The sequence below is a fragment of the Rana temporaria genome, chromosome 8 (assembly GCF_905171775.1).
Source record: "Rana temporaria chromosome 8, aRanTem1.1, whole genome shotgun sequence".
Lineage (NCBI taxonomy): Eukaryota > Metazoa > Chordata > Amphibia > Anura > Ranidae > Rana > Rana temporaria.
The window spans coordinates 92,757,697-92,767,621 of NC_053496.1; the positions used below are offsets into that span (position 1 = coordinate 92,757,697).

Here is a 9,925-nt window from a genome sequence, read left to right on the forward strand (position 1 = left end):
ACAGATTCCTCCATCTGCACAACCGAGGTGAATGGCGTAATCTGTCAGAATACACTGATCAGTGGCTGTAGCCGCTGATTGACAAATGTATTCTGGCATGTCCGTTTGACATAAGTTGATCAAACGATCAACTTCTATTGAGCAGGGATGGCCACACACTGATCAAAATGTATCGGTCTATGGCCCACTTTAAGAGCCCTGTCACACTGCCAGCGCCCGGGTTGTTTTAGCTGCACTTTACCGTAATTTTTCAGGGGCTCGAGGGGTGCTCTTAACCCCCGCTAGCAGCCGAATAAAGGGTTAAAAAAGAGCCCGCAAAACGGCGATGCCCATCCATTTCAATGGGCAGGGGGGGGGGGAATTAGAAGCGTTGTATTGAACGCCGAGATACGCCGCCGTAATTTCGAATCTGCGCCGGCGTATCGTTACGCCGATTCTCAAAGGCAGATAAAAAAAATAGGCTTCCTCCGCCGACGTAACTTGAATGCGGCGGCGTAGAATTGTGTGCAATATAACGTTGGCCGCTAGGGGCGCTTCCGTTGTTTTCGGCGTAGAATATGCAAATTACCTAGATACGCCGATTCACAAACGTACGTACGTACGGCGCAATTTATTTATGTTGTTTACGTTAGGCTTTTTAGGTGTAAGGTTGCTCCTGCTATTAGGAGGCGCAGCCAATGTTAAGTATGGACGTCGTTCCCGCTTCGAAATTTTAATTTTTTACGTTGTTTGCGTAAGTCGTTCGCGAATAGGGCTGGACGTAATTTACATTCACGTCGAAACCAATACGTTGTTGCGGTGTACTTGGGAGCAATGCACACTGGGATATGTACACGGACGTCGCATGCCCCGTTTGTAAAACACGTCAAGTCATCACACATTAGCATAAAACACGCCCCCCCCCCCCTTCCACATTTGAATTACGCGGGCTTACGCCGGCCCCATTTACGCTACGCTGCCGCAACTTACGGAGCAAGTGCTTTGTGAATACTGCACTTGCTCCTGTAAGTTACGGCGGCGTAGCGTAAATACGCCGTAAAAAGAAGCGCAGGTACATTAATCTAGCACATTGCTTTTTAAAATGCTACAATTATTTCCAATTTGAGAAATACAGCCACCAATTTCAGCAGCTGGCTGTAAAGGTATAATTATCATGTCAGTGCGGGATTTCTCTTACCACATTGGGGGAGATGGCAGGAATTTTGGAATGTGGAACCGGAGGAAGAACCAATGGAAGACGCTGGAGAGGAGCGTACGGATTAAGAGACTCCACTCTAGTGGTTTTAATTGCTATGTCATGTCTGTCATCATCTGCAAAACAATATATAAATATATAGTTATCATCAAATCAGCAAGCAAATAATGCCATTTGTATATAAAGGACTTTTATATTATGCAGGAGTGAAAGCTAGACCTAAATTTAAAGGATCAGTATACTTATCTGTTCATAATCTCCATGATATACAGCTCTGGATATTTGGTTGATTTATTTCCTATGGACTAGGACTAAGATCTGAACTAAGACTGAGCTCCTCCCTAATCATGAACCATTAATGATGATTTTTATACTGTACCGTACTTTGTGTAAGCTGCAAGAAAAAGACAGCCAGTATCATTTTAGCTAAGGCACTATCGCCACCTGCTGGACAGGCAAGTAATATCATTATTATTATTATTCTTTTACAGGCTGTCGATACCTTTTATTTTCTAGCGAGAGTCACCTTAACCACTTTGGCCCGGATTGAGAAAGCACTTACGCCGACGTATCTACTGATACGCCGCGTAAGTGCACGGATGCGCCGTCGTATCTATGCGCCTGATTCAGCAAGTAAGATACGCCTGAATTTTGGCTTCATACGACCGACGTGAGTATCCTACGCCGTCGTATCTTGTGCACATATTTAGGCTGGCCGCAAGGGGCGCTTCCATTGATTTACGCGTTGAATATGCAAATGACCGAGATACGCCGTTTCACGAACGTACTTGCGCCCGTCGCATGAGTATACGCCGTTTACGTAAGGCGTACGTCCGTCGTAAAGTTATAACACCTATAGGGAGGCGCAACCCATGCAAAGGTATGGACGACGGAACAGCCGTCGGATTTTACGTTGTTTACGCAAGTCGTACGTGAATGGGGCTGGGCGTAGGTTACGTTCACGTCGTAGGCATTGAGCCGTCGTATCTTAGGGAGTAAATTCGACGTGATTCTGCGCATTCGCCGTTCGTTCGGCCCATCATTTGCATGGGGTCAAGCTTCATTTAAATGTATCACGCCCACTTCCTTCCTACTTTGAATTAGGCGGGCTTACGCCGGCCAATTTACGTTACGCTGGCGCAACGGAGGGAGCGAGTGCTTTGTGAATACTGCTCTTGCCTCTCAGAGTTCCGTCGGCGTAGCGCATATGAGATGCGCTACGCCAGCACAAAGATGCGCCGCCCTACGTGAATCCGGGCCATTATGTCTGTAAAACATATAAAATAGTCTTGGACTGAAGTTTGATATATTTTTTTTACAGCCGACGATCAGCTGTTTAGTAAAGGTGATCTCTACAGCCCAGGGTTTCCCGTTTTCTCCTGAGAGCCAGAAGCTGTGGTATATGGCTGAGATGGCTAGATACAGAGGAGATCAAGAAACATCCGTTCCCCGATCTCCGCTGTGACTAACGAACCTGGAATTAACAATGATTTCAGAGCGATTATTCCCTGGCAGCTACAGCCAGGGAAGCAGATAACAAAGCATGATCTGTGCTTGATCAGCTGCATTGAAGAGCAGGGGAGACTTGCTGGGCGTAATAGAACCCTGATTTGCCTAAAAAAGGGGATTTTTAATACAGCTTACCTGTAAAATCCTTTTCTTGGAGTACATCACGGGACACAGAGCGGCATAATCATTACTATGTGGGTTATATGGAGTACCTTCAGGTGATGGACACTGGCAATCTCAAACAGGAAGTCCCCTCCCTATATAACCCCCTCCCATAGGAGGAGTACCTCAGTTTTGTAGCAAGCAGTATGCCACCCAAAATGTTCCCCATAAGAGGGGTGGGAGCTCTGTGTCCCGTGATGTACTCCAAGAAAAGGATTTTACAGGTAAGCTGTATTAAAAATCCCCTTTTCTTTTCCGTACATCACGGGACACAGAGCGGCATATTCATTACTATATGGGATGTCCGAAAGCAATGCTTCCAATGAGGGGAGGGAGACATCTCAGCCAGGAGATTTAATTCAGAAAGTATTCTTTAAATCATAATAAATCCAAATTAAATCCAACAAAAAAATAATTATTCTGATTAATTTAATTAATTCATTAATCAATCAAGGGTGCCCCGAATCTAGAGGATCTCAAATCGCAGCCTGCAGCACTGCCCGTCCAAAGGCTGCATCGGCCCTTCGTCTCACGTCCAATTGGTAAAATTTTGTGAACGTGTGGACCGATGACCAGGTTGCCGCCTTGCAAACCTGAGCCATAGAGATCTGGTGGTGTGCTGCCCAGGAGGCGCTCATGGCCCTAGTAGAATGGGCCTTAACTGATAAAGGAGGGGGCAACCCCTTCAAGCCGTAGGCCTGACCGATTACCTGCTTAATCCATCTAGAGATGGTAGCTTTAGCTGCTGCCTGACCTCTCTTAGGTCCTTCCGGCAGAATGAACAATGTATCCGTCTCTCGAATCTCTTTTGTAGCTTTGAGATAGGCCTTCATGGCCCTGACAACATCCAAGGTGTGCAGCAACCCTTCCTTTCTAGAAGAGGGCTTTGGAAAAAAAGGACGGTAGGACCAAATCCTGGTTCAAGTGAAAACTGGACACCACCTTGGGCAGAAAAGACGGATGTGGACGGAGAACCACCCTATCCTTATGCAGAATGAGGTAAGGTTCTCTACAAGACAAGGCTGCCAGCTCTGAAACTCTTCTAGCGGAAGCCATAGCGACCAAAAATACCAACTTCCGAGTCAGTAATACTAACGGAACCTCTGCCAGAGGCTCAAATGGCTGTTTTTGCAGCGCTGACAACACAAGATTCAAATCCCACGGACAAACCGGAGACTTGATGGGGGGATTAATGCGTAAGACCCCCTGTAAAAAGGTTTTAACCAAAGAGTGCGTGGCTAACGGCCTCTGAAACCATACTGATAAGGCAGAAATCTGTCCTTTAATAGTACTTAAGGCCAAACCCTTATCTACCCCTATCTGGAGGAAACGCAATACCCTGTCAATGGTGTATTTGCGTGGAAGCCATCTCTGGGACTCACACCAGCTTACGTAGGCCCTCCAGACCCTGTAATAAATTACTCTGGAGACCGGTTTCCTAGCCTTAATCAGAGTAGAAATAACTTGGCTAGATAGGCCCCTACCCCTGAGGATCAGGGATTCAGCCGCCAAGCCGTCAAATTTAGATGCCATAAGGCAGGGTGGAGTATCGGGCCTTGAGAGAGTAGGTCTGGCCGAAGTGGAAGGGTCCATGGTTCGCCCACTGACATTCTCACGATCAGTGAGTACCACGACCTCCGGGGCCATGCGGGGGCTATCAGAATGACTGGTCTGTTCTCCACCCTGATCCTGCGCAGCAGGCGGGGCAGCATCTGTAACGGGGGGAAGGCGTACAGCAGATTGAACGGGTGCCAAGGGCAAACCAACGCATCGGTTCCACAGGCCAGAGGGTCCCTTGATCGGGACATGAACTTGCTCAGTTTCCTGTTGAACCTTGACGCCATGATGTCCACATCCGGAGATCCCCATTTCTGGCAGACCTCCTGAAAGACTTGGGGATGGAGGGACCACTCCCCTGAAACCAGCTGCTGGCGACTTAAGAAGTCCGCCTGTAAATTGTCCACCCCTGGGATAAAGATCGCCGAGATGCATGGTACATGCGACTCTGCCCACAGGAAAATTAAGCTCACTTCCCTTTGGGCGGCTCGACTTTTCGTGCCCCCCTGGTGATTTATGTATGCCACCGCCGTGGCATTGTCGGACTGCACTCTCACTGGAAACCCTAGAAGTTTGGACGTCCAGGCCTTTAAGGCTAAGCGTGCCGCCCTGATCTCCAGGACATTAATTGGCAGCCCTCTTTCCGACTCTGTCCAGACTCCCTGCTGGACTTGCCCATCCAGGACCGCTCCCCAGCCCTTCAGGCTGGCATCTGTGGTTACCAGCTTCCAGATGATGGGACTGAATGATTTCCCTTTTAGGAGGTTCTGAGGCTTTAGCCACCAGTAGAGACTTTGCCGGACCCTTGATGGAAGGATCAACGGAAGATCCAGGCGTTGCGGATCTTTGTTCCATGCTGACAGGATGGTTGTCTGCAGGATTCGAGTGTGTGCCTGAGCGTATGGCACCGCCTCGAAGGTGGCCACCATTTTTCCCAGTAATCTCATGCACAATCGGATAGTTGGCTCCCTTTTGCTTAGCACCAACTGGATCAATTCTTTGATCCCTTTGAATTTCTCTAAAGGAAGAAACACTCTTTGTTGCTCCGTGTCTAGCAGCATGCCGAGGTATTCCAATCGTTTTGTGGGCTGTAAAGCCGACTTTTCTTGGTTTAAAACCCAACCGAATACCTCGAGGTACTGAACTGAAAGGGCTACCGCTCGACCCAGGCCCGAAGCAGAGTGATCTATGATCAGGAGGTCGTCCAAATAGGCCAGGATCAAGATTCCCTGGGTCCTTAGATTGGCTAAAATGGGGGCCAGGACCTTCGTAAACACACCGGGGGCTGTAGCCAACCCGAAGGGGAGAGCCACAAATTGATAGTGGCGCCCTGCGATTGCAAAGCGTAGGAACTTTTGATGACCCTGAAAAATTGGAACATGAAGATACGCGTCTCTTATGTCTATCGAGGCCAAAAAATCGTTCCGCTGTAAGGCTGCGGCGGCAGACCGTATGGATTCCATCCGAAAGGACCGAATCCTCAGGTAAGAGTTTAGAATCTTTAGATCCAGGATGGGCCTTACATCGCCGTTGGGCTTTGGCACGATGAACAGATTGGAGTAAAAGCCTAGCTTGTGCTCCTGAACTGGTACCTCTACGATTATACCTTGGATTAGAAGACGATCCAAGGCTGTTATCAAGGCAGCCCTCCTTTCCGGATCGCTTGGAATTCTTGATTCCTGAAAATGCGGAGGGGGAAACTCCCGAAATTCTATTTTGTAGCCAGCCGCCACCAAGGAAAGAACCCATTTGTCGGGGATCTTGGCTTCCCAAACTTTTGTAAAGAATCGAAGCCTGCCCCCCACCCGATTGAGTGGGGGCGCCCCTTCATAAAGCTGACTTTGGAGCAGGTTTAACTGGCTTGCGGGCCCATGGTCGCTTGCCACCCGCGGCCTGCCCGTGCGACTTATTACCAAAGTTTGACCGTGCGGGAGGCCGTCGATACTGCCTGGGGGCCGAAGGCCCTGGGGCTGGGGATTGCTGCCGCTTAAACGCCGGACCTCGAAATCTCTTTTTGACTGGTAAAAGAGTACTCTTGCCACTAGATATTGTCTGTATGTACTTATCCAGATCTTCCCCAAAAAGCCTTCCTCCGTGGAAGGGAAAACCCGCCAACAGCTTTTTACACGGAGTCTCTGCCGACCAATTCTTTAGCCACAGGAGCCTTCGCATATGTACCAAGAATAGCGACAGACGGGAAGCCTGTTGGATGGAGTCCTTTATGGCATCCACCGCGAAACAGAGCCCTGGGAAGGTCGGCCAGATCCTGTGCCTGCTGACCCGGGAGCTCTTTTAGCATCTGCTTAGTCTGGTCTTTTAACGCCTGACAAACGCCAATTGCAGCCACGGCCGGTTGCACCACTGCCCCTGCTGTAGAAAAGGATGCCTTCAAAAGGGTTTCCAACCGTTTATCAACCGGATCCTTGAACATCTGTATGTTTTCTACTGGGCAAGTTAAAGATTTGTTTACGCAGGAGACTGCTGCATCCACAGCGGGAAGCACCCATTTCTTTGAAAAATTTTCCTCCATGGGGTACAAAACAGAAAACCTTTTAGGAAACACAAAAATTTTATCGGGCCGGGCCCAATCTTGAAAGATCAGGTCTTCCAATAAGGGGTGAACCGGAAACACTGCGTTACTTAATGGTGCTTTTAAGGAGCCCAAAGAAGACACGGCAGGAATCTGAGGCCCTGGCGAGGGCAGCTTAAAAGCCGAGCGGACCATGTCCGTTAAAGACTGTACCTACAGATTCTCTGCTTGAGAGACCGAAAAAGGTTCCTCAATAGTGGACTCCTCAATGTCTGAACCTTCTAGAACTTGCTCCGTTTGGTCCTCCTGGGATTCTAACTCCTCTGGGGAGAGAATCTCAGCATCAGAGGACACCAACTTAGGGGACGGAGATCTAGTCCGCTTTTTGGCTGCCAGAGAATTAGCAAGCAAAGTTGTCAGCCTCTGTTCTAACCCCTGCAGGGAGACAGATAACATATCCTGTGTGACAAACACTGGGTCGGGCAGAATGGGGCCAGCCACAGCACCCACCACACCTGATGGCTCCTCAAAGGCGGCATCTTCTAGCTTATTAGGAGAGGACAGAACCGGCATAGTTTGATTAAGATCCTCAGAGCTAGAGGGGGAACCCTTCTGTTTCTTTGCATGTTTAGCACCTTTAGTCCCCGAACCTTTAGGGCCCATGATACAATACCGAGGTACTCCGCTACTAACAACTGACTGTTGTAGCAAGGAGAACAAACAAGAAAAAAATAATATATAAGTAGCTTAAGGCACGAAACCTTATAAGCCAATGGGAAGGTAGTGCACACCTTTCCCCTGAAGAAAACCTTTTTTTTTTTTTTTTTGTGTTTTTTTTTTTTTTTTTAAAAATAGTTAATCCTTTTTTTTTTTTTTTTTGCACTTTAAAGGGACTGTGTGAATTGCCAGACTGCTTTCAAAAGACCCTTTGGCTAATAGAGAAAATCAGGAAAAAAAAACCTCCTATTTTCTCTCCTTGGTCAGTGAGGAGCTTAGCTCCAGACCTAAACAGGTCTCTTTTACCGCCACTAGGTGTCACCCTTTTCTCCGCTCTGTCCTGCTCTGTGTCCCTCCGGTCAGCAGACGAATCCTACACTGACCGGAGGACAGAACTGCTGATGATAACAGCGAGGGGGGAACGCCCCCCTCTCCCCGCCGACGTCGCGACGCTCCCCGCCCCCTCAGCGCGCATCTATATCATGCGCGCGCGCGTCCCAGAGGGGAAGCATGTCCATGAGGAGAGGAGCAGCACGCCGGCGGCGCAAGAGGACCCAGAGCTGCAGGGGAAAACGCACCCAATACAGGCAAGTCCCTGGTCTTTAAGCCGGGAGATAACGGGGGGTGGGCTTGCCCTGCTTGTCCTAGAACCAGGCAAAGAGCCTCTACCCCCCAAAACCATGCGGGACAGCCACAAGCAGACACAGTCCGTGGGGGTGGGGGGCATACTAGTAAATGGGAGGTGACCATCCTGTCTAGCAGACATAGTGGTAGTAGTTGCCCATGCAGAGCATCCCAGGCTAAACCCAACTAGTCTTCCCCCTGAGGGACCTGCCGACGAACCAAGTTCCGCAGGCCCCCCTCTTACCTGCTCCACGCTGCAGGGTATTGCAAAAAGCAAGAGGCCCAATCTTCCCCCATCTCCGTGGGGTCTGTACTAGACCTTCAGGGACCCGGGTCCGGTGGAACACCACTGCCCTGGACCTATATAGCATCCTGGCAACAGTGCCTTTTGGGCTTTAGAAAGCTCAAAGTTCTGGGCCCAGGATCCAGCCCCTAGCGAAGAGGCATTATAGGCGAAACCCCACGACTTGGGGCCCGGGTACTGTCCACTTTGGCTCTGAGGCACTTTGGACAGATCCGGTATAGTCTGCCTAGTCTCAAGGACCTGGAGGCAAACTTCTTTGTGACCAACACCTAAGACACTGGCGAAAAAACTGAGGTACTCCTCCTATGGGAGGGGGTTATATAGGGAGGGGGACTTCCTGTTTGAGATTGCCAGTGTCCATCACCTGAAGGTACTCCATATAACCCACATAGTAATGAATATGCCGCTCTGTGTCCCGTGATGTACGGAAAAGAAAGAGGACCTGTTCCCTGCTCAATGCTATCACATAAGGGACTTGTTAACCCTCCTGGAATAGCAATAAATGAAAAATAAATCACGTGTGTATGAATAATTACAGAGCCATACATGTGAAGTATTGTCGCCAATGTTTGAGTGAGAAGAACAATTAAAGTGCCATCATGGTTAACCCTAAACTGATAACCTGTAAAGGCTTTTAAAGCATCACCTATGATAAATGTCACCATTTCCCATATGTGCCAAATTTTGAGTCTTCACCTTTCTGATAATCTTGTACTTGATGCAATCACATCTTCTATATTTTACCCAAAAAACTAATGGGTATTATATTGTGTATGTTAGCACTAAAAAAATTGTTGCTGCATTTTCTCCAGAAAATTAGAATTTTATAAATGGCTGCACTGATATCCTAGACCTAGGACATCAAAAATTGCAACAGCCACCATTTTATTCTCCAGGGCCTCTATATTCAGACAATATACAATGTTTGGGGATTCTAAAAACAATTCTAGCAAAAAATGATTTCAACAGGTTTGTGAAAAACATAAAAAAAATGTCCTGGATGGCACAAGTGGTAAAGTGGTGGTAAAACCTTACATATACCCAGGGAAGGGACTATTATCAGTTGATACACAGAGATTAAACAAATCCTCCTACATAGGTTGTATCTGTCAATCTACAGTCTTCTCTTCTCTACAGCCATTAAAAGTGACTTGTCTGAAAAAAGGGGGTGAATGTATACTCTGCAGAGCTCAATGAGGAGAGCTCTGAGAGCTGATTGGAGGGAAGAGGCACACCCACCTTCATAGTGGTGTATTTTGGTTGTGTGCTGCCCTAGGCTCATAGGTGTGCGCAGTCTATTGCATTAGGGTGTGCACCCCAAAGCTCA

At 48.3% G+C, this 9,925-nt stretch overlaps 1 protein-coding gene across 2 annotated transcripts in view; it reads right to left on the reverse strand.

Moving 5' to 3' along the window:
• FAM149B1 (family with sequence similarity 149 member B1) overlaps nucleotides 1-9,925 on the reverse strand; it is a 61,535-nt gene that overhangs the window by 29,572 nt on the left and 22,038 nt on the right. For both annotated transcript variants that reach the window (XM_040362289.1, XM_040362288.1), the window contains exon 9: nucleotides 1,178-1,311. In XM_040362289.1, the coding sequence (XP_040218223.1) occupies nucleotides 1,178-1,311 (134 nt within the window). The remainder of the gene's footprint in view (nucleotides 1-1,177; nucleotides 1,312-9,925) is intronic.